This window comes from Corvus cornix, chromosome 3 (genome assembly GCF_000738735.6).
Source record: "Corvus cornix cornix isolate S_Up_H32 chromosome 3, ASM73873v5, whole genome shotgun sequence".
NCBI lineage: Eukaryota > Metazoa > Chordata > Aves > Passeriformes > Corvidae > Corvus > Corvus cornix.
The window spans coordinates 39942431-39967300 of NC_047056.1; the positions used below are offsets into that span (position 1 = coordinate 39942431).

General features: G+C 38.9%; 1 protein-coding gene across 1 annotated transcript in view; it reads left to right on the forward strand.

Moving 5' to 3' along the window:
* LOC109143515 (centromere protein J-like) overlaps positions 1 to 24640 on the forward strand; it is a 32752-nt gene extending 8112 nt beyond the window's left edge. Inside the window, exons 6-18 of the mRNA XM_039567889.1 lie at positions 839 to 962; positions 4493 to 4658; positions 6839 to 7054; positions 10607 to 10753; positions 16464 to 16622; positions 17447 to 17561; positions 17980 to 18101; positions 18370 to 18519; positions 19358 to 19456; positions 20291 to 20431; positions 21120 to 21204; positions 21566 to 21686; positions 22559 to 24640. Coding sequence (XP_039423823.1) covers positions 839 to 962; positions 4493 to 4658; positions 6839 to 7054; positions 10607 to 10753; positions 16464 to 16622; positions 17447 to 17561; positions 17980 to 18101; positions 18370 to 18519; positions 19358 to 19456; positions 20291 to 20431; positions 21120 to 21204; positions 21566 to 21686; positions 22559 to 22748 — 1835 coding nt within the window. The 3' untranslated portion in view covers positions 22749 to 24640. The remainder of the gene's footprint in view (positions 1 to 838; positions 963 to 4492; positions 4659 to 6838; positions 7055 to 10606; positions 10754 to 16463; positions 16623 to 17446; positions 17562 to 17979; positions 18102 to 18369; positions 18520 to 19357; positions 19457 to 20290; positions 20432 to 21119; positions 21205 to 21565; positions 21687 to 22558) is intronic.
* The last annotated feature ends 230 nt before the right edge of the window (positions 24641 to 24870 follow it).

Below are 24870 nucleotides of genomic sequence, written 5' to 3' on the forward strand. Positions count from 1 at the left end.
CTGTAGCTTAGGTATGACTCATCCCTTGACAGTGACATATTCCCATTTTCTATTTAAATTCCTCAGAGATAACATATGTGACTTTTTAAAAAGTGGGCAAATTAATCTCTCAAATTTGCATGTTTTTCTCCTAAGGCACAGACAACCTCTGCTCAGTGGCAAATTAAAATTTCCTAAGAATGTCTTCACTCAGTTTTGCCTTAATGTGGTCCCAGCTCTTTGGTCAATCAATGTTTCTTGTCTTTTGGCTCAGTGATCTTACTTCTGGTCATGAAGTGGCATCCTGCTTCAGCAGGCTTTAGTCCTTTTTATTGAACAAGTTCTTGACTTTTCTTGATTTCCACTGAAGGACTTCCCACACATTGACTCCTCATCCCAAACCATTGGCTTTCTCTTTACGTAATATCAGTCAAAATAAGTTTTCCTGTCTGCAATAATCACCAGGGCAGAAATACTCACTTCTGATAGCTCTCAATTGCTCTGTCACAATCTAGAAGCACACTCTAGTCTGTGTTAGACTGCTGCTACAAAAGGGTTCCTGAGTCCTCTTTGAAAGTTATGCTCATGCTAAGGTCGAACCATCAGATGGCATTCACATTCCTAAAGAGGAATTCAGCTACTGACACTAATATACCCCGAAATCTCTTTCATTTACTTCATTTGTAGGGCTTGGATTGCACTACTAAGACCTTTGCTGGGAATGGAATACTTGCATAATTAGGCAAAATACATTAATTCCTTCTGATAGATTAAGCAATAAATGCACTTATGCAGTCTGTGGTTTTAAATACATAATGAGGGTTCATAAATATTCACCAAGTTCTGTGTACTATCACAGATACCTGTCCAGAAGAATCCCAGACTATCCTTAGCAGAGGATTAGAGATTGACGTATACCGCAGAGGAACCCCTTCACTGACCATGGTGAAAGAGGAACATGAGGAAGCAATGCATTTTTGCAGGTAAATCTGCATACACAAGAAACTGATCTGTGTGTGCAGTGAGGAAAATATTTCTTTTAGCATCCTTAAAATCAGGCTGCTAAATTCTTACTTACCAGCTAAGTTCTTTCCACTGGCATTTCTGTTGTTTCTGAACTGAAACACTTATTTAGCCATCTAGATTAGAAGTAAAGCACGTCACTGAAGTAGGCCAGCTCTCAAAACACTGATGCAGTTTGGGTCTAAATCTGAGTAGCACCAAATGCTTCTCATAATTTGCTGAATATCTTTGGATTACAGTGAAAGCAGTAGGAACTCAGGCTAATTTTTTTAAAATTTGATCAGGCCACTGATTAAGTAAAGGATAAACTTCTCACATTCACAACAGGGTAGCACATATTTCTGAGGTTAATAAAAAGTGTAGATTATACATCAATGCCGACAGCATTCTTATGTCAGGAATACTAATCTTTAGACTAGACTGAGAATGTATTTGTTATCATATAAATTAAGAAGTTGAAAATTCAAGACAGTTGCTTTTGTAATTTGTAATTTGTAATTATTAAACGCTGTCAAAGTTTTAGTTTGGGGTTTTTTTTTGTTTACATCTTCATAGAAGAAAAATACTTTCTTAACACAAAATCGCTGCAATGAATAATTTTGGAACTATGGGATTTGTAATGGAAGTGCCTTCACAACTATAATTAATTTTAGGCTATGAAAATGCCTCTAATAAAAATTGAGGTTGCTTACAATCAAATCAAATACGAATTTTTAATGTGATGAAATCTGTTAGAAATTAGTAGGTGCTATCTACTGTAAACACAGGAGAGATTCTTTCCCTCTTTACATTTCAAACCTAGTTCTTAACTGGTGCAAAATTGACATAGTTTATTGATTTTGATTTTTTGATATATAATGCAAGGTAAGAAATTATTTTTCAGATCTACTTGTCCATTCCTCTTAATTTCAAAGACCACAGGAATAGTGCAAAAGGCTATTTTGCATTTATCAGTTTGTATCATTTTCTCCTATAGCTGTCTTCTAGCAAAATGTTTTCACCATCTTAAAAATAAATGGTTTTGTTAAAGATCCTTCTTGGATCTCTGATCTCTGGCTGACTCTAATAGGTGTTCCAGATGTGAGTATTTGTGGGATTTGGAAGTTCATGAAACTACTAATGAAATTAGGTGCTGCTTTTACTTTTACTGGTGTAAATTTTGACTGTGGAGTAATGTACTGGTGCAGAATTACTGCAGTGCCAAATTCTGCCAGCACTGTATTCTCTGCCTGCTGGCAGTGCTGCCTTACAGATGCAATTACTTTGACTTTTTCAAAATAATGCATATTTTTAAAAGAGCTTGCCATCGATTTATTCATGTCATTAGCCATAGTAGCCCCTAGCATTTCCACACAGGTGTTTACCCAAAAATGCCTGCCCAGTATAATGTGTACATCTTTTCACTCACTTTTTCTAACTTATAAGCTAAAGCTAATTGCAAAAAGGCAGCTTATCCTCCCCGGCTGTGTCAGCTCTGTGCTGATTTATGCAATCTGAGAATCTGCTTTGCATTTTTAAATCAGTAACATCTTGTTAGGATCACAAGATGACTGCCCATTGATAGCAGTTCACTTGTGCCATGTGACAACTTGTGCCCACTGGAAACAATCAAAGCCCTTTTCTGAGCAGCGTGACATGCTCAAACCTGCCCAAATCTGTTCATTCTTTTGTTTCCAAGCACTTGGTTTTCAGACCTTTCCAGGCACAAATAATATAAGCAAGAAGAAAACCAGTTGGGATGTAGTGTGTTGTGTGTATCTGGTGCCTAACAGCACCTGGAGAGTGTTCAAGGCATCAGCCCATGGCTCCACCCCTGTAGCTGGCACTTGGCATGAGCCAGAGGATTCTCTGATGGTTATTTGCTTGCTTCTTCCACAAGGGTGGCTTGTTTGCAATTTTTAATGCACAATTTCCTTTTAGTGTGGAATCTGCACACTTTTTGAACCAACAGCAACAATGTGTTGATGGTTGGTTTATTTTTTCCCACCTGCATCTTGCTGAAAACCCTTTTCTTGGAAAAAACGTTTTGCTTCATGTATGTTTTTGCCTTACAGACAGCCCTGCCTCAATTTGCCTCATGCAGATGTGTGCCTGGCATGCAAGCAAGAATTTCCATTTGTGCGAAGTGCTTAGCCTCTTTTAATGTATTTTCTATCTGCATTCTGCACTTAGCTCCTATTTGTAATTTATAGCTGGGTTATGAACTGTTTGACAGAGGCTCCAAAGAAGTATCCTTAAGTGCTCCTGGTATCCTTGGTTACTGTGTTTCCTCAGGGCAGGGTTTGTTTTCTAGCCTTGACTTAACACGGTTCTGTTCAGTCTTCAGTGGAAAATGTTATACATAGATCTTGCATCTTGCTTTTGTTGTAGGGCATTGTATTTCAGAGTAACTGGTCTGGGTATGGAGGAGTGGTAGGCTGGACATAATCACACAGGGGCTCTATTTGCTCATTCAATTTGATTATTTTGAGGAGAATTAATACTTATATTGGCTGTCACTAAGGCTTTCTCTAGCATGCTTTTAACCAGAATATTAACCAAGCTTATTTAGAATAGAAAACAACAATAAAAGTAGGTAACGAATGATAAAGAACAGAAGGATATAGGGAGTTTGTTTTTCTCTTAGTCTCTGTGAGAACTTCCACATTTTGCTCCTGAGGTGCTAAACTCCATTACTGAGAGGGAAACATGAGGTCATGGCTGCCTCCCGTAGTTCATGTTGCTTTTCGAGTAATAGTGAAGGACAGATGGTGGCTGTAGGTCATAAAGGGAGCTGGAAGCTCACTTTTTACTTGTTAGCAGGAAGCTAGCAAATAATTTCATGTCAGATTAAAAAAGTAAGAAGTTAGATCCTAGTATATTAATAAACTCGGAGGATATGTAAAGATTTGTACTCTTCTGAGTGAGAAGTGCACTTCCAGATCAGTCATGTCTTGAGACACTGAGTTCAAAGGAAAAATCTCTTCTGAACACCGACATTTAACTCTTGGAGCGTATTTACCTGTGGAAGGTAAATTCTTTATCCCGTTTCATTCAGGTCCATGGGTAATCTGATTTGTAGTAATGACTGGGCTGATGAAAACACAGCTCAGTCCCCAGCCTTGCATGATTGCAGGGCTTCACAGATACACTGACAGGTAACAAGCTGTGCCTTCTGCAGGTCTGCCCTAATTTAGCTATCTGAATACAAAATGTGTTTAAAAGCCTCTAAGTTCATGGTCATTGTATTGTCAAAAATTTCAATTAGAATTGTTTCCAGCAGCTAAATAGAAAAAATGTTGCAGCTGAACACATACATGAGTGTTCCCACTGAGGAAGTACCTTAATTTTGACTAGTGCTGATAACTTGTTGCTACTCCCAGAAGTATCAGCATATGAGGGACATGCCCAAGCCCTCCAAAGATCATGCCCAAAGAAAGTATATCTGAAGACAGTCCTTCATTACAGTCTCGTATGCCAATTTCATACTCTTCGCTTACCTTATGAACAGAACACGAATAGACCAGCTCGAGACGGTCAGGAAACAGGAGTTGACTCACCCTTTGGAATACAGTAGAGATCAAGCCCACCCACTGCAGAAAGAAAAAATTGCCCAGAACAAGTTCAAAGGAGCAGCTAGAGTCACTGGAGAACATGTGAAATCAGAAGAGATGCAAGTAAGTTGTCTTCTCTAGAATAAATATGCAGTTCTCATCAATTAAAATCCTTTCATACAGACATCCTATGTTTTTACCTGAATCTTCCCATTTGCCACACATGGCAAATTATTCATGCCACTTCTTTAGGACAGTTAGATATACAGTGAAGATTTTAATTTTAATAAGATACTGCCTTGGTTTGTGTTTTAAATGTACATTCCTTTTTTTTTTTTTTTTTTTGTATAAGAAAAGAAATTAGGTAGTGCCTACCATTTTTTGAAGTTAAAATATTCCCATGTTCCTCATACTTCCTTGTACTGATTTGCTCAACTGAGCTGACTCTTGAAAAATTTCCAAGTCCTGCATAGTGAACTTTCCAACTTGTTAGTATTAGGACTCATTGTGCCAAGGGAAACACAGTTAATGGCCACCATTCTCTATTCTTGTCCCTGTGCTGGGTATTTGTTATTATTTTTTTCTTTAAACTACCCTGATCTTTGGCTTTGAGGTATTTTGATGGTATCTAGCTCTGTGTCTAACACTCTAACTTGCCTAATAGCATTCCCAAGTTGTTTATCATGGTTTCTTCTAAGTTCCTTTAGGGGATTCTATCTCTTTGAATCCTCTATTTCAGACTTGTTAGTGATAAAGTCATCTCTGCTTATCTGTGGCCATTATCGCTATTGAAAACAGCTAGACGTAATATGACCTAAGGGGCAATTTTCTAAAAGAATCACTGACAAACAGACAAAAAAATGCCATGTGAAACCAATAACAGAGATGGGGCAGCAAAAAGATATATTTTTATAGAGTAGAAGAATAGGCAATGGTAAAGCTCAGAAATGTCTGGAACAATGTTCTGCTGCAAAAGAATGTGTAAACCAAACTGATATATTTGACAGCACACTGACAATTTAAATTAATTTCATGATCACAAAAGTTTCAGGACAATTAAAACTGGCAACACAGTACTTTGTTCAAAATTTCTATACTTTATTTTTCATCTGTATACTTTTGAGATACATATTTCTGGACCATACACATAGTGAATATTTTCTCTCTTTATGTTTCATATTTCTCTAGAGGTAATATTTACAGCAGGAAATGTTTCAGTGAGGCTATTTTAGTATTTTAATTAAAAATATTTTGAAGGTATTCTCTGAACAATATTTTAAAATATCAGCTTTCTTTCCACCTGGGATTAAACAAAATAATAATTAGAATTTATGCCAGGGAATAATTGCCTTTCTTGACTATGCTTAGCTCTAGAGATGAAATTTGATAGAATTGTTTTAATCTTTTGTTCCCACCTGAAAAACTTAATGAGTGCAGGTTCAAAAATTTAATTTTCCACAAAACAAAACCAAAATACTTTTGAAGTTATTTATCTCTGTAACTCCCAAATTCTGAAGTCTGCTGCTTCTTGAAAATGGCTGGGAAATCTGCCAAATTCAGAGCAGGCACAGCTCTGGAATGTGATCAGGAAACAAGTGGGCAGACACACAGGTGAAGTGAGAAAGGGTTGCATGTGGCAATTGGTTGACTACCAAGCAAACTGCACATTTCTAGCTCAACTCCACCAGTATTCTGTTTGCAGTATCCAGCATGAGTGGCCTGAAAGAAAAGGACTCAGTGTTTGCATCGGCATGGGTGAGGGAAGAAGGGAGAAGGCAAAAATAATAGAGATGGATGTATATGGAAATGTCCTCTCCAAATTTCATTACTTTCATTTTCAATTCAGTTGAAAATTATGTCTTTGCAATCCCCTCCTCTTTGTAAGAAGGATCTAACTATTCTTGTGCCCTTTTCACCACATGAAGATCTGATTAACTGACATTCTTGTCATTAAAATATACCTTGTATTCTAGCCTTTTCTTAAAAGCATTTACATTTAATGCTGATTATTTGCGTGATTAGTTTGAATTTCCTGATTTTCTTCAGCACGGACCTCTCTCTGCTCATTGTGTAACAATTGGTTTGTTTTAAATATAGGATTTTCCAAGGCAGTGTTTTTTTATTGTTTGGGGGGGTTTTCTTTCATTGTTGAAATAATTTCAAATGTTTTCAAATTGCATAACTTAAAACTGTAAACCTTTAAGCAGAACAGAAGGCTCCATGCTTGCTTCTGGATATGTAAGGTGGACATGCCTAGCTCAGAGCACGCAGTGACATGGCACACTTTCTTTTTTTACTGATAGATATTAAAACAGCAGATTGCTGGACTGCAGGAGGAGTTCAAGAGAACTGAGTCCTACTGGCGTGCTGCCTACAGCAAACTGAGAGACCAGGTTGAGTTGCTGACCAGGCAGAACATGGAGCTTCGAGATGAGCTCAGAGTTTCAGAACATCAGAGATGGAAAGCAGAAAAAAACCCTAAAGCTATGAACTTCATGGACAGAAAATCAGAGACCCCGGTACTGGAAGATATTTTCTGCTTAATACGGTTTGAAAAATTCAGTAGTTTTTCTTTGGAGCTGTCATGTGTGAATACTGTTCCTCCATCCTGCCATGCTTAGCCTGAAGCAGGGAAAGTCGGCTCAATAGTAAGCCATTTTAACATACACTCTTTGTGTGGTCCTACTCCACCCAGCCTTATTTATCCATGAGGTGGGCAGCTTTACCAGATGATATAACCAGCCCATCTTAGACACTTGTGTCAGGTCAGATATCTCCCTCCACTAACTAGAAAGAGAGTTTAGATAAGTGTAGTGGTTTGGTCAAAAATACTCATTACTGTTTACCTTCTGTGAGGTAAGAATTAGGAGAAATGCAAAGCAGGCACAAAACTTGACAGAATATGTAGAAGTTTATTAATAGACCTAAAAGAAAGAAAAAAAAAAAATAAAGTCATACCACACCTTCAGAACTCTTCTCCTCCCCCCACCTTTCTCCCTTCTCCCACTGTAAAAAGACAACCCTTGAGATGTTCAGTCTGTTTATCACTTCCATAATAACCCTGTTCAGTTCATTTAGGGAGAGGAGTCTCTCTTGCCCGTGCTATGGAGACATCTCCACAAGAAATTCTCTCATGGCTTCAGTATCACGAGACAGCCGCTCAGGTTGGTTCTCTGCTCGCATGCGAGTCCCTTCCCACGACTTGCAGCTTTTCCCACAACTGCTTTCAAGGGTCCAATCTTGAGCTATTGGGGTACAATTTTAAGGTTGAGCCATTCAGAAACAAAAGTTCTCTTCACCCATCTCTGGGAGCATTTCCATCTCTGAGAATAGAGGCCCTCCTCCTTTCCTGGGAGAAAAAAACATCTTCATCTCTAGGACTATCTCTGGGAATATCTCTAGGAACAGAGGTCTTCTCCTTCCAGTTGGAGCAAGAGTCCTCATCGCTTCCACCTCTCCCTGTTCAAATTTCTCTTCAAATCACAGCTGCTTCAGCATTTGCTTGTTTCAGCATAGGTGCTTTTGCTCACAAGTACAAGTTGAACGCTCCACCCCCCATGCTTTAATGAAATTACAACGGGTACTCTGATAGATCACAGCTTTACAACAGAATTTCAGCTTTAAGCATCTCCTCTTTCTTCTCCTTCAGGTTTTCACCTCTTCTTTCTTTACTTAATGTGTGCAGGCTCCATCTGTTCTGGAGGGAATTTACCACACTAAAAAGTTTAATCTCACCCCGGCCTTGCAGCTGGAATTTTGCTTATCGCTGTTGGTCACATGATCTTTGCCAGACAGTGGGCAGCTTCAGCTGAATCTTCATCTTCATCTGCACTGGAGAAGGGGAGTGGCCCGTCTGCATGTAGCAGGGCTGGGGGGGCCGTGGGTGGAACAGGGCCCATCAGTTCCTGGCCCGGCCCTGTGGGCCCCGTACGGGCCCTGCAGCTACATGTCCCAGCACCGGAAACGAGACAGAGCTCCCCCAGGCTTTGTCCATTCTTAAATGTGGACCACAGAGGCCATCAAAATTTTAAGTGGCTCAAAGAATTGTCCATATTCAAACTGGCCAGCTGATAGGTTCTGTTGATGCCTTTTCCTGGTCTTAAAATCAAGAGTCATACACGGTTAGAAGGGGAAAAGGGATTTTACCTTGGTGTTTATTTTTAAGGATCCTTAGGTGCACACGTCCAGGTCATATGCATCGAGATGCACCCCGCCGAGTCTATGTATCCACCAACATCGGGTATAACATTATAGATTTTACTAATTAGCAGATCTATCAAAGATTCCCCAATGAGAGTCTTGAGTGAGCCCCCCTCCCCAAGGAACCTTCCCCTGGATGGTTCTATCTTGGTTTACAGAATGTGTTCTGGAGAGGACCTTGGGGTCCTCTGGGGCACACTGATCCCTAGCTATGAAGCTTCTAAAATGTTTAGTTTCTTAGCTTGACAAACAAGTCCAAGAATGTAGGCAAAAAGCACTAGGAATACAGAAGTTGTAAAAAAGTATAACAGGGGTATAAAAGAAAAGGCAAAAATCTTCATGGCATCACTGTTAGGTCACAGAGGAAGCTGTAAGCACCCCTTTGCAAGAACATCACTTCCAGGACTATGCTGGCTAACCCATGACAATAAGTAATTTACTTTCAGTAAATTTACTTTACTTTCAGTGGCCTAAATTAGCCACCTAAAGCCTCTTGAAAATAATTCTGCTCTTTATATATATAGTGCCATTTACCTCTTTAATAAAACATCTCTTCAGCCTGGAAAAAAATATAGTTGGACCTTCTATTAAATCTTAGTTCTTATTTTATGCTGTAAACTTTCTAGAAGGAAATGCTGTCAGTGGCCTGCCTTACAGAGGCACAAGTTGGATTCTTGAATAAGAGTTATGCTGGGATGGAGCAGGAGGGATAATCAGGGTAGAAAATATAGCTGGCTAATGTAAATGTCTTTGCTGGTCTCTGGAAACCAAAATGGTTTAATGGTAGGTTAGAGTCTCTTGTAATTTTTTCATTCAGTATTCCACTTGTTTAATGTACTTGCAGGGTTTTACTTGTTCCCTTAGTATATAACTGAGTAACTTCTTGTAGGGGAGTTAAAGGAAATTAACGTTACGCACTTATTACACAGGAGACAGCAAGTCTGGGTGAAATTAAATGGTTCAGACTAGAACTCAAAAAAAGAAATTTGTGTTGAGTGGATCATTTCATTTCCCTGTGTGTATTCAAAGGAGAAAAATACATGCTTTGAGGGATCAGTTTCATACTATGTATGTCAAGGAAACTAGAAAAAATAATTGTCTCCTAGATGGTATAGTCTGATGAGATGAATCCTACACTTCCACAGAATGGCTGAATCTAGAAAAAAATAAAATTGGGCCATTTACTCTTAGATATTTCCCTAATTTTCAAACCTAATTTCTAGTAAAGTATCTTTAAAAGGTGTTAGAACCACAAACTAACCTGTCATTTGCTTTATTGGAGTGAAGAAGTTTTGTGTCTCTTTTTTTGATTTGATTGTAATGTACTTGTTCATGAGATTTTTCACCTAACACTTAAGTTTCATTGGAAATGTAATTTGAAGTTAAATTTCACTTTATTTTCACTTTTCCCAAACCTGCCTGCTCATATGGCTCATCCTTTTATAAATTGTGAAGGTCAGAAAGAAAAAAGATTAGTCACAGGTACAGAATTAAAATACATAAAAATTCCAATAAAAACCAGGATAAGGAAAAGCTAACTTACTTCTTCTGTTGGCCAGATTTCTGTTTTATTACTACTGCTTTGCTGATGTAGAACCACTACCCAAAGCACTGAATGTTTTTGTTATGTGAGAGTCATAATGGGATGGTGTATATGAAGATGCTAGGATGGTACCTACAAAGTTTTTGTCTGATAGTGGGAACCTTCAGTCCCTAGCAGAAAAACATGTGGAATTTCATTCATTGAGTTTAAATATCATCATTTTTATGAAAAGAAAATGGCTTTAAGTTTGAGCCAGATGGCTTTGAAGGCTCTTTGATGATACTAGCTGTGACTCAAAATTACATATTTATAACTAACTTTCCACTAGGTTGCAGAAGCTATTCTGCGAGGGACAGCATCTTCATCCAAACCAGAAGAAAGTTCATGGAGAGATAATCACAAGAGGCACAACATCTCTCATGTGAGGCTGAAGACATCTTTGCAAAAACACTTTCTTAGAGATGTGAATAGTAAAGTATGCATCCCTATTGCGAGTAGTCACTTGCCCACTGTTTCAAATATGTATTTAAGAGAATGTTTCTGGAATCAAAATTTCTGCAAATGAAAGTGTGTATAAGCATGGTCATGTTTTCTTGCTTGTTCTCTCATTATACACAAATTTCCTTTTAGATTTTTTTCTGGTTTTGCAGTAGCGGGAGAAAAAACTTTTTTCCCCCGTTTTCTAGACCTAACTGAATTGTCTGTTATTTTCAGGTTTGCTCTGAGCTCATTGCACCTGCTACTCCACAGGCTGATTTTACAGGGAATCCCCTTGCTTTGTCAAACCACAAATCTAGTATTTTGCCATTCAAGGCTTTACTTACCAATATGTAACAGTGTCCTTCTTCTGGCTCAACTCAGTGGGAAAACCACTCAGATTTTTACAAGTTGTGACGAGTTAACTCGGTATGTCAAGTGAGATTCTTGTTTCTGGCTGGTGTGTCCATGACTTCTCCTCCAAAGCCAGCTTACCACATTTCTAGCACATCTCACTGTTTAGAATATAGATATCTAAGTATCAATTTATGCTTTTCTTTCTCTTGGCTTTGTATTTCTTTCTTCATATTATGGGCACCTTGGATATTTTAAGTCCCTTTTCTTACTTTTGCTCAGATTTGGTTGAAATCTGTGCTTTGTTCAAGTGTGCAATCTCTCTGAATTCATCCTCTCTACTGAAATTCATCTGCTCTCTGCCTCTATAGGGACTGAAATAAAATGTAAAAGATATCAGGTGAGAAGGGATGAAACTGTTCCACTATAGTGAGCATGACAGCATGTGTTTTGAAAGTCACTAGACAGTAACTTTAGAGAATTCTATATGGTGCCAGATATGAAAAGAGGTATTGAAAATTTCCTCCTATGGCACACAGCCAAGTGAAATAAAAATTGTGGCTTCAGCAACAGTTTTGAGAAGGGAGAAGTTGAGGACAGCAGACTTTTGGGCTTGCTGCTATCTGGGCTTTCACCATCTAGATAGCATTGGATCCAGTCCAACTGGAATGCAGCACAAGCATGAGCTAGACTGGTGGGCATGGTTCCCAGATGTCCTGAGTGAACTCTAAAAGGTTTGACAGAGACACATGCTCTTTATCTGATCTGAATGCACAAATAGACTTTATAGTGAATAGAGTGGCTGTCAATTATTTGACTCTAGAACTGAAGTCGCAGGTAAAAGGCATATTAAACAGAAGCCCCAAATCTGTGTTTTAGTGATAGATCTGGAGACTCACTTGTGTTTTCTTTGCATTTGAGCTCTTTTGTTAGCAGGTGGATGCTTTCCCTCATAGATCCTGTGAATCTGGATAATTATGAATTTTTGGATATAGGTAAAACCAACTATGATACTATTTCTATCCAAAATTGAGAAATTCAGCGTAGGAAAACATCAAGGTTGTCAGGCATTGGAATGGGCTGAACAGGGAGGTAGTAGAATCACCATCCTTGGCACTGTTGAAAAAAGTGGGGATATGGCACTTTGGGACATGATTTAGTGGTGGACTTGACAGTTCTGAGTCAATGGCTGGAACTGATTGTCTAAGAGTCTTTTGCAACCTAAAATATTCTATGGTTCTAGGATTCGAAGAAGATGTGCATGTATAACATATATAAGTTAAAGCTAGCTTGGACTGGTGAGTTTCATCAGCTGTAACCAAGAAGGCAAAACAATAATTACCATCTGACTTATTTCTGTCAAAGCTAATAGAATTTGAGGATATGTACAAAAACAATTGGCGAGCAAGTCTGAATAATGATCAGTACAGGTTAAAAATACAGATTTTTTTGAAGACATGATTTTATGAAGTAAAAAACAAACCCCATATCCAAGAGATGTTCTGCATCTCTGAAAAAGATATAATAATACTCCTAAGTATTAGAATAATGCTATAATACTTTTAAGGATGATCTCTGTACTGTAACATGATATAGCTGGTGAGGAACTGTCCAGTTCAAGTTGTGCTTTAGTGAGACAAGAAAAATGTCCATTTTAACTGCACATCATTAGCAATTCTTTTAGAACATGCAAGAATGAACAGATGGGCCAAAATTTTTAATATTTATTAATTATTAATATTTACTAATTATTAATATTTACTAATATGGATCTTCTGAAAACAACCTGTTTCTGAATGCAGCTCATTGGCAAGAACAAGTTGCCCATTTCCTGCCCAACATGCAGCTCTGGATAGATTTTAATGATTTCTGTGAAAAAAGATTAATTCATTTGCATGGCAGGAGCAGAAGTGGGAGGAGGGGAAGGGAATTCTGCTGGAAAGTATACTGATAGCATTTCTTAATGTTTCAGTCAAGGTCAAATGTGCTTACTTCCAATCTTCTTAGATGGATTTTGCTGTCTAATCTTGCAAGGGATTTTGATGATCTTTGAGCAAGTTATTTCCTTGCCTATGAATGTTCTTACTCACAAATTACTAACTGAAGCAGGGAAGGTCCGTGAATATGTGGACAGTCTTTCATAGCATTTGAATTTCACTGCTTTATCCATGAGTATTTGTTGCTTTTTCTCAGGTTTTTCATCTGTTAGGGGGAATGCAAATTCTGCATGACACAAACTGTGATATTTGAAGATAATAAGAGATCCTTATTTAGGGGAATTGGCAAGTGAGAGATTTCTGGGACAACTTGTTGAAGAACTGTAGGTATTAACAGCTGGGAGGCAAAAGCTCATTAGAAAATGTAATTGATTATTGTTGAGCATGAAGATCCAGGAGAACATCATGTTTCTGTTCTCCTGTTCTTCACTGTCTTCCTGATAGCACAGATCTGTAGGACTAGAGGAATGTCAAGAGATCCCTGCTTTTGTCAAGAGCAGCATCAGTGTCACTGATGGCAATTCAAACTGTTCTTCACTAGCTCCCATGACAAAGATCCAAAACGAGCTGCGTACCTGTTCTTTTATGAAGTCAACCTTCATAACTAAGATACACCTCTTTTGTTGTCACCAGCTGACCAGGTGATTAGTTTTTTTTGTTTTCTGTGAAGATCGGAAAAAATTGTCTACCTTGTGCATTTTGGGAGGCTGCTTCTTCCTCCAATCCTGCAACCTCTTTGTATCAAGGGTCTGCATTTACTGGTCATCCACATATCTCCAATGAAGAAAATTGAGATAATTTGATGGCTTTGTTTATGAAAGTGATGGAATTGAGAGAATCTTTATTAAGAACCTAGTCATGTGTGATTAGTCCAAATGCTTAGTATTTGAGTTTCTTAAAAAGTGCAGAGCAAAGTTGCAGTGGTTGCCTGGAACACAATGTTGGCTCTGATTTTTCAAATGATCTCTTAGAATGACATTCCTCTGAACGAAAATAGAGACTACATGTGATTCATGTAAGCCCATCTCGACTCCTTTGACATTATTGCTTTAAAAATAGGTATACTAATGTATGCAATGCATAAAAAATGAAATCAGGGGCTTTTACAATGGCATGTGTAACAAGCTGTTACATGGATGCTCCCTCAACTGAATTGGCTGATGCATCTCATTGTGTTCATGGAAACACTTCTACTTTCTCTCTGGCTCCATCTTGCCATGAAGTATCTTCTATTTACAAGTCTTACGTGAGTTTTTTAAAAGCTTGAATTGCAACATTCTTTCTGTAATAAACCACAAGGAAAACAAATGCTGCCACATGTTAGTGTCTCACTGAAGCTGATGAATATTTGAGCTGCTGTGGCCCTATTGGCACCTTCTGAAGATGGTGAGCCAGCTGGCTCAAAACTAACCAGGCTGCAAAAAAATGGTTCATTTCTGCCTGATTCTACTCAATGAACCAGGCAAATTCCCCTCTATGGCTGCTGACGCCTCATAAAGGAGGGACCAGAAACACGTAGCTGGGGACAGAAGAAAAGGAGTGGGACTCCAGCAATCTGGGCTGAAACTGGTTTGAGCTGCTGTGAAACGGCTCCAATGGCTTTTCAAGTTCTTTTAAATCATTTGGCAGTTTCACTCTTGAGATATTTAGAAATGAAACGATGGATTAGGAGCTCTTTCCTTTTATCACTCTGCAGTTTCTGAGCTAATATCTCTTCATCAGAAATAGTCTTAAAGGTCCTTAGTTCTACATCAGTTGTCTCAAGCTGAAGTCCCAGGCGTATTTTGACAGTTTGCCCACTCACTTGTATTTGAATCCTGAATGTTTGGAGAACTCAGGCATATCCAGAGAATTTGCCTGCATAAAATATCACCAAATGTAAAATATAAATAATATTCTTTTTAACAATAAATGCTATTAATTTATGTACATTCTAGCAACCTTGTCTGAAAGAGCTAATCAGTTGCTTCTCTCCTGCTGAGAACCATTTTATGCTTGGAGGATTGTAAAATCCTACAATTTTCTGGTGTTGCAATAGGATTTCTTTCTTGGCTCCTTCCTTATGAGCATACATTAAATTGTAATGTCATTCATTAATATAAATAAGACATCACAGCAACAGCAGATCCCCTAAATTTCATTGATCACATGCAAAAATGTTTACAGCTGTCAAACACTGTCCGTTGTTATCAGAGAAGGAGCAGTGCAGTCATCCCGTTTGTGCTTTGCTAGTCCCATGTCCCTTGAGCAATAGCTCATGAACTTGAGTAAATTAAGCTGATAGCAAATATATTCTTTGCATGAATAACTTACATGCATCTTCTCAAACAGCCATTCTTCAGTGTGTGAGACATTTCAAAATCAGGGTTATTGATGCCATTTCCAACTTTTTCTGATTGTTTCTTTGTTTCTTACCATCATGTACTCGCTTCTAGTCATTCATCAGCTCAATGCTTTAGAGATTCTTCTGCTATCAATTCTGATAGACAGTGACATAATCCCTTACCATTTCTGGGACAATTTAGCAACGTGGGCAGTGAGACTATGCCTTTGTCTCATATTGACAGGCAATCCTACACTAGGTACAGTAACTTCAAAGTTTTGGTTAGGCAGGAGTACAGCCTCAGTTTTCCTGCCATACCGATGTAATATTTTCTTGGCAACTGCAAATGCCTGAGAGTCATTGTGTAAATCCTGTAAACCCCATGTATCTCCTGGTGATCATGCAGGAATATTTTATGTTTCCTCGTGCTCTTCTCTAAAGTCTCCATGAAAAATTGGAGAAGTGCTTTTGATCTTTCCAGTCTAAATAACTCCTATAGTTTGTTTGAAACTTTTTGCCTCTCATTTCCCTTCTGTGGCTCACACCTCTCTTAGAGTGCTATAAGTCTTGTGTCAGCCTAGATTGATGGAGATGTATAAGATCAAAACATAGAAAGAGTGGACATCCAGCAAGTAAAAATGAACTGTTGTGCAATATATTTTACTAAGCTCTTCTCAGTTGTGATAACCTAGAGAGAGTTATCTTTCCTGCTGTTGGCACGCTGGGGAGACTGAGGGATGAGAGCCTAACAGCAGCTGTTGGCCTCGCACTTTGCCCCTTGGATTACCCTTGACTTGCATCATTGTCCAGGCACAGAGAAATGTGGGAAGCAAAACAAGGCCCCAAATACAGAGTTATGTATAAAATGTGTGTGTGTCCTTGTGCATGTCTCTGTGCATACACCCACAGACACAGTTAAACCTTCTCTGAAAGTTTTAACCACTTAATGATGGTTAAATCCTTTGTAGGAGGATTTTTAATACTATTTGAAGGTGTATATATTAACTTAATACAAATGTATTTACATCTTTTAGGGCATAAATAGTTCTGTGCAAAAAGCTGATCCTTTGAGATCGGTGACAAAGGAACACCAAGAAAAGAAATCATCTAACTGCTCCATTGGTAGAAGCACGACACCAACTGGCAGGAGGACTCCTCATCAGGGAAGACTAACACCTTTTGAACCAGACAAAGTAAGTCAGTAGCAAGGTCTATTTAAATTGCCTTTATTTTCATTTTATGACATAATTCATAATCTGTATTGGGATCCTGATCGCCACATGGCTGCTGCTTGGTCTTCTTTCCCGGGAACTGCAGAATTGTTGTCAGAAATTATCTTAGAGACTGTTCATACATTGAATATTCATACATATTTAGACACCTGCAGGCCTGAGTATGGGTGTATGCTCTGAAACCTGCCCCCATTGCCTCAGAAAATGTTCAGGGGTGATCACGTGCACCAAGCATTGGGGGACTGCAGGGGCCAGTGGTTCCCAGGGAGGCCAGGGGCTTGGAGCACTAGAGGCAGCTCATGGAGTCCAGCAGGGCAGTGCCTATCCCACGGCCCCAGCCAGGGAGGAGGGCAGGCTGGGGATGCAAGGGAGGGCCAGACCAAAATCCCCATTGTCAAAGCCCATAGTGATGAGACAGAGCTGGGGTCATGACAGGAAGTCATCCCATGGGTCAGGGCTGGGATTTGGATCAGTGAGGTGTATGGCCAGGCACAGACATTACTGCAGTGCAATCCACCATGGAGCAAATGAAGTGCAGTTCCCAAGAGAAGGGATGGGGGAAGTGGGGGGACTTAGCCCTGTTTTAGACTTATTCCAGATCTTCCACCCTCCTTTCTTACTCCACAACATTCTGAACCAAGCTTAGACACCTGCACAATATCCACACACAGACAGCTAAACTCCTAGGAAGGAGAAGTGTACAGCATGCTCTTGCCATATCACTGATAGCTCCCGTGTTAAAGTGAAGCACGACTGTAGGCCAGGGCCTCTCCATTTTTCTTCAGGTTGTACATCAGCTCTGTCCTACTGGAGGAAGGTATAATGGTAGGAAATCACCTGGAGCTGTCTCACATCTGAGTGGTTGTTTTAAGGAGCCCAGCTCATCTTCCTGTGTAAAAGGTAAGATATATGGAAACTTCCTGCCTGCTTAAAGTGGTCTGCAAATGACTTGGAGACACTGGTCCCCAACTCTTGACTCACAGAGAATGTCAGTCACTAAAACACTCCTATGATTCTTAGAAGTATTGCCAAATTTATATTTTACAAGAGAGGGAGAGAAGACTGTGCTGTCACCTACTTACTCACTGAGTTTGTTGTCCCAGAGGTTCAGGAGGTGGGAGAAGGGGTGTGGACTGCATTTCATTTTGGTCCAGGACAAAGCACATTTGGGAAGATGGACACATTATCAGTGTAAGAAGCAATGTGTTGCAAGATCTGAGAGACAGCATCTTTAAAAAGCCTGAGATATGTATGGAAATGTGATTCAGCAATTTTCATATGCTTTCAATGACCCCTTTTTCTTTGATTTTTCTTACAGGGACACCTTTGCCCATTTCATATAGCTCAGAAGACACATCCCTCTCACATAACCACAGCAATTGCAATAATACACAACACACTTGCAGCTTTGCACCCTGCAAGAACAATGAAGAAACAGAGGTATTTTGCCATGCAACTCTATAAAACAGGGTTACAGTGAGTCTGTGGTATTAGTTTTAATATACAGCATGCTAACTCCCATTCATTTGGGAACAATACTCTCCTGGCTTTATTTTTTTGCCTTTACTCATTATATAAGTGCAGTCTTTAAAACAATATTGCAATGGCTTTCAAATAATAGGATAGATGTCTTTATCAATATATTTCTGCACAACTCTTGAACAATAATAGATTTATGTTGTTAGTTAATATTTTAATTTTGCCTCAGGAAGAAGAAGATCTTAAAAAGACAGAAAAATTGCTAAGAGCTCAGAATAAAGTGGCTTTTGTTACTACACACAGGAGAAGTGGCATAACTGCATGTGGCAACAAAGTATCTACAGACAGTTCTCCTGCTTCTCTGGATGCTCAAACAAAGGTTTGAGCTACTTATGATTCTAGTTCTTACATGAGCAGCAGCTGTGTTCTTTCCATTTTTGAGCAGAAATAAAACACACTGAGAAAAAGAAAATATTCTGTTCCCACTTCCTATGCTATGTAGCAGACACAGCTTTAGGGATGGATCTGGGAACTTTGAGCATGGCGTTTATAGCTATTTACTGAAGCACATCATTGTCCCGTGGGGAGAAGTTCTCCCTGTTCCTTTGGATCCCATAATTCAAAATTCACCACATCTTCAAACTGTAATTAACATTAGCTTGTAACTGCCCCGGATGCTGTGTGCCAGATGTCACTTAACTTAAGGCTCCTTTACCATGCCAGACTGCAAAGAGCACTCCTGGTAATGGTAAACTGGAATTATAACATCCAGAATAGCCCTTAGTTACACAGAGAGCACTACCTAGCAGCTAAGAGCCATGTAATTTGTTTTGGAAGAGTGACTCTAGCTAGTACAAGTACCTTTCCTCGTAAATCAGTAAACCAATACTCAGAGATAGTTCTGCTCTCTGTTCCTGGGTTTATTCTCTCCATTTTTACAGCATAACTTTGCCAGAATGCACTTTTATAATCTCATTTTTGGACTTCTGTTTTGCTACTTTTGCTTTGCAAACTGAAGAAAACTATAATTAATATGCAACATTTCTAGTTGCAGATAAAATATGAAAATTCATTGCAAATACAAGGCAATACCAGAAAGAAGGGAATCTTTCCTCTGTGTGGAAAAATAAATAAGTTTTTTGCACAGTTGTTTTAAGTTAACAAACATATTTTTAAAACATTTCTGTTTATATAACTGTGATGTTTTCATAATGTAGCCTCCAAAATCAGTATTATCTAGAAGGTCAATGTTACATCAAGAAAGAAGAAAGCATGAGGAAGAGGTGCAGGAAAAAATAGAGTATCATGATGGAAAGGTGAGAGAAAATAGCTTTTGTTTTTGGGGCGGGGGGGAGATATTCCCTTTTGTGGGAATTCTGATAAAACTGGAACCATATGACAAAGCTGTAATGCATCTTCTGATTGTTTACTTCTTTGGACTTCACCAAATGAATTAAACTATGCTGAACAGAACCAACTGTTATAGTAACACCAGGAAAACTGATTAACCAGAGGCTATGCTGGGTATGAAGTCTTCTCTGACTAGTGTATTTTTTGTAGAAGAGCACACTAATGGAATTATTGCCTGCTGTGAATAAGAAGTCTCAAGCAAATTTTCAGGTCTGTGCATGCAGCCAAAATGAATTCTGTAGTACTTAATGTCCATCCAGGTTTACTTGGAAAGAAATGGTTCTTAAACTACTGTGTCATCAATCTCTGTTAATACATGAAGTTCAATCATTTTGGTTCAGACAATCCAGAACCAGGTATCTCAAGTGACCTCTGTGGAAGATGCACAACCATATATGAAATGAGTCTGGATCATAATTTACTAAGGTTGGTCAGGAAAAAACCCGACTGTCTTCCCTATTGCCACAGGGCTGTGCACCTAATTTTGCTTAACATTAAAACAAAGTGGTGGGGTGAGAACCTGAAACATGTGCTACAGGTAAGTTCATCTTGTGAAAAGAAAATGTCTTTCGGCCTCTTACAGACAAATGAGTCAAAATTAATGCCTGTTCTGCAGAGATAACTTTTGAAATACAAAGATATAGCATGATGTCCTTCAAGCTCCAATTTAATTGGAAGCCAGTGCAATGCTGCTCATTTCCTTTGACTTAATTTACATTGGATGCTCTGTGTGTTTGAAGGTAGAAGAGGTGCTTTCTGATGGACGCCGAATCCTCACTTTCCGCGATGGTACTAAAAAGGAAATTAGTGCTGATAAAAGGATGACAACGATTAGCTTTTCCAATGGAGATGTAAAGAAGATCATGCCGGATCAGAGGGTGGTGTGTAACTCTTCATTTTCTTCAAGGAAAATAAAATTATTTTGCAGTAAGGTTCTATAATTTATCTTGATCTATCAATTCTGGGAGAAACTGATGAGGAAGGGTGTTGGTTTAACAACAGTGAGCAGTGAAACTGCTTCATCCACAAAGAAAAAAGTGGAAAAGTGTGAAGGTAACAGTGAAAGAAGGAACAAATGTGTAGGTGGCCAAGCAGGAGACTGAATGAAGGCAAGGGGCGTGGGCAGCCATCTGAAGAAAGGACTGGTTTTTATACATTTGTGGAATAGGTAGTACAGGGGGTTCTTCCCTGTCATCATTATGTAAATATAAATAGTTAATGTGAGCTAAAGTGGAAATAAGTGAGGCCTTGGCAGCACTGGGTTTATTTTAAATTAATAGTTAATTAATAGGAGGAGAGCCAGAGCAAAGAGGTGGGAGGATGACTCTCCTGTTTGCACTGTTCTCCTGCACACTACAGAGATGAAAGTAGCATCATCTAGACACAACCTTGAGTGTGAATTAGAGGAAGGAACAGCAATGTGAACATAGCGACTTTATGCGTGGCAGATGCAGCAAATGACCTTCAAATGACTTTTTAAAGATGGTTTACTTTTGAGCACATTGTTGTGGTTGAATCTGCTTATGCAAATATTGTGAACATGCTGCTATCATCTCACTCTCCTTCCAGATTTATTATTATGCAGATGCACAGACAACTCACACTGCTTATCCAGATGGCCTGGAGGTGCTGCAATTCTCTAATAATCAGATAGGTATGCAAGAGCTCATAAACGTGAGCGTTTGTGCAGATTTATTTCTGTTATGAAACTGTGGTCTGAATTCTGACTCCAGCAAATTGGGTATCTTCTTGCCATTTCACATTTAGTATATTGCATTTCACTTTTAGTATATTCCATCACTTCACCACTTCAAAGCAAATATAATAATGGAATGTAAACGTAGGTCTTCCAATTCTGCTTATATGATTATGTGATTCTTTCATTTCTTTTACCAGTATTGTGGATATAATTTCCATCCTACACTACAATGTCCAAAAAAAAAAATCCTGACTTAGCTTCGTGTAAAGCAACCTGAAAGAACACTAGACAGACTTTTTGCATCTTCTTTCCACAGAAAAGCATTATCCTGATGGCACACAAGAAATTGTGTTCCCAGATCACACGGTGAAGTGCCTCTATAGTGATGGACTGAAGGAAACTTTTTTCCCAGATGGCACAGTAGTAAAAGTAGAAAAGTAAGTCCTGTGTAAACAACGGGAACTAGGCTTTGGACACAGGTACAACAATACTGACATTTAGAAATGTGGCTGGATTTTGCATAGTTGGGAAATTTCCAGATGAAGTGAAAAAGAATTTGTAAAATAATTTAATTTTTTTTTTTAAGAATATGGCACTGAAAATTCACTTCCACCTTGAATAATAGGTGACCACTCACCACAGCCGAAATGATTGTGAAATATTCCTCATTTAGTTCCATGTAAATTTACACTGGCCAGAGCTGTTGGGAGATCACCAGTTGTCAGTGTTAGCAATGTGGGTACTAAAGCACTCAGGGTGAGGGCTCCTGAGCTCTATTCCCAGGTGCTTGGCTCCCCCTCTAATATTGGGCAAGGACTGAGATTAGGTCAGTCGGTTAGAGCATGGTGCTAATAAACACCAAGGTTGTGGGTTTGACCCCTGAATGGGCTATTCACTTAAGAGCTGGACTTGATAATCCTTGTTGGTCTCTTCCAAGTCATATTCTGTGAATCTGTGTTGTCTCTCTATTCCTCCATGCAAGATCAGAAAAACAGCAACAGGACTCACATGTCTCTTCTGACGAAGAGGAAGGAGCAGTGGTAAAATGGATTTTCTGGATTTCTTCAAAATGCCTTGAGATTCCTGCATGAAGTCATGTACAATTCAGATCTCACCATCCATTAGCTATTATACTATGTGTTGGAGTCTTTTTATGAGACCAGATTTCTAATGCCATCCCATGTAAATCTTGAGGTTTTCCACTTGACATTATTTTCTAATTTGATTGAGTTACATTAGACAACTCTGTGAGACAGGTTAATAACAGACAGTGCTTTCTCATCACTCCATTCATTGCTGTTTCTTTCAGGAATGGAGATAAAATCGTGGTATTCAGTGATGGCCAAAGAGAGATTCACACTGCACAGTTCAGGAGGAGGGAGTACCCAGACGGCACCGTGAAAACTGTGTTCTGCAATGGCAGACAGGAAACCAAGTACTCCACTGGACGAGTTCAAATCAAAGATGAGGAGGGTAATCTCATCCTAGATAAGAAGTGATTCCTCCCTGCAGGGGACTGCACTGTACATATGCAGCTCAAGCCGTTTTCTTGGCAGGCCAGAACTGTAAGGAAGATTTAACTTGGGAAAATGAATGGATGGATCTGTAGGGTTGAAATTACTTTGGCTCAGCAACTGGTGCTTAGACTGGAATAACCCTACCTGAATGAAATGTCTCTTGAGTGAGAGGAGATGCAGTCACACCTTCCTTGTGTATTCAACATTAAAATAAATACCTACAGTATTTCTCATCAAATTGTTTTTTTCAGGGTACTGATCGCACTTTCCCTATTTTTTCTGCAATTTGCTATGAAAGTGACTACAATTAAGAACTATGGCATAAGAACCTCAAATAAGAACCAATAGTTCCGTGCTGTCATATGCTGACTAAAGTAAATCTACATAAGGTTTTTATTTCCTCAGTTAATTATCACAAAAGGTCTGGAAGTGATTAAGGTTTTCAGTTTGTTTGGATTTTTTGGAGCAGAATTTCCCAGCATGTATGAGGGCTTATCATGAGCTGGACATTAGATCAAAACCTGAGCAGGAGTGGGGTGAACAGTCACAGCTCTGGATGTCCCTTCCAACCAAAGTTATTCAATAATTATACGATCAAAATCTAAAAACTCTGCCTCATGCATTTGAAAATAAAATGCAATGTTTGTTCCATCCTAGTAATTATTCTGGATCAAAGATCTGGATCTTCTGGATCTTTCTTCTTCCTACAGCAATCTTTCCTCTGTGTTGCTTTGTCTTTGAAATAACCTTTCCCACTACTGCTTTTATTCTTCCTGTAGTGCAAAAATATTTCTGGTCAGTGCATCTCTCCACATGTAAGGTTCTTTGGATGGCACTTGATACTTAGAGGGATTAATAATTTATCAGATGCTGCTTTCAACTGCCTTCCCCATAGACTGCTTGTCAGAAAACCATAGAAGAGTTTGGATTGGAAAGGACTTTAAAAATCATCTAGTTCCAACTCCCCCTGCCATGGGTAGAGACACCTTCCACTAGACCAGATTGCTCAAAGCCCCATCCAACCTTCAACACTTCCAGTGAAGTGAATTTTTCCATATCACTGAAACTCTTCTCTTGTAGAGCTCAGCTCATTACCTGCCCACTGACTGAGATACCAAATTATCTCTTTAGGCCCTTCAAACAAGTACTCTCCCATGGCATACTGCTTTGGCCTTTTCTCACACCTAAGTGCAAAAATTGCAACATTATGGAATTACTCACTCTTCTCTTCTGTTTCCAGGGGCTCATACAATCAAAAAATCACCACTCAAATTGCAGAGCATCTTTCAAAGAAAGAGCAAGAAGCATTGCTGATATTTACCATACACATGCTTCAGTTTATCAATTTAATTATGAGGCTGTGAGCATCCATGCAGTTTGATATCAGCTTGTGTAATGATAAAATTGCATTGTTTTCCCTTAACTGCTTCATAACACTCCTGCTTTCCACTACTGAAATATTTAATATATTTTATTTGTTTTTTAAAAGAAAACTTTAATCAAAATGAATTCAAGGCATCATTCTTTTCCATGTGTTTCACTAAGAATTTCAGTTTGTGCTACCTTATGCTGACCAAAACAAATCTATGTTGATTTTTTTTCTCAATTAAGCATCATAAAAAATTGAATGTGGCTAGTGTTTTCAGTTTGGCTGGGAAACTAGATATGATACCAATGTTTTATAAAGAACCATTGTTTTTATTCCCAAGAATTCCTTTAACAAAAGGTCCCTGTTCTCCGCTTAAAATGCTGACATTCTTTTTGTTTCTGTAGTAAATCAGAAAACAGGCTTTGCTCGGAGCTTTTAGCCTTAAATCACTGTTTGCTATTCAATAACCTGTCACTGAATCATAGAATTCTGTGGATAAGTAATCCCTCCTAATTGTAAACTAAATAAAGAACAATTTTGTTATCGCACTGCTTGCTCCTTGCTTAATTAAGCACTCTTGATTCTACTTGCAGGAAGCATTTTGGCTGTGGAATAATTTGGCCCACGGTCCTGCAGCTGTGTGACAGACACATGGGGAATGTGGAAGGCAGTCCCCAGAGCTGTGCACGCAGCGATGCCCGAGTGCAAACACCTTGCTGATGTAGGCACTCACCG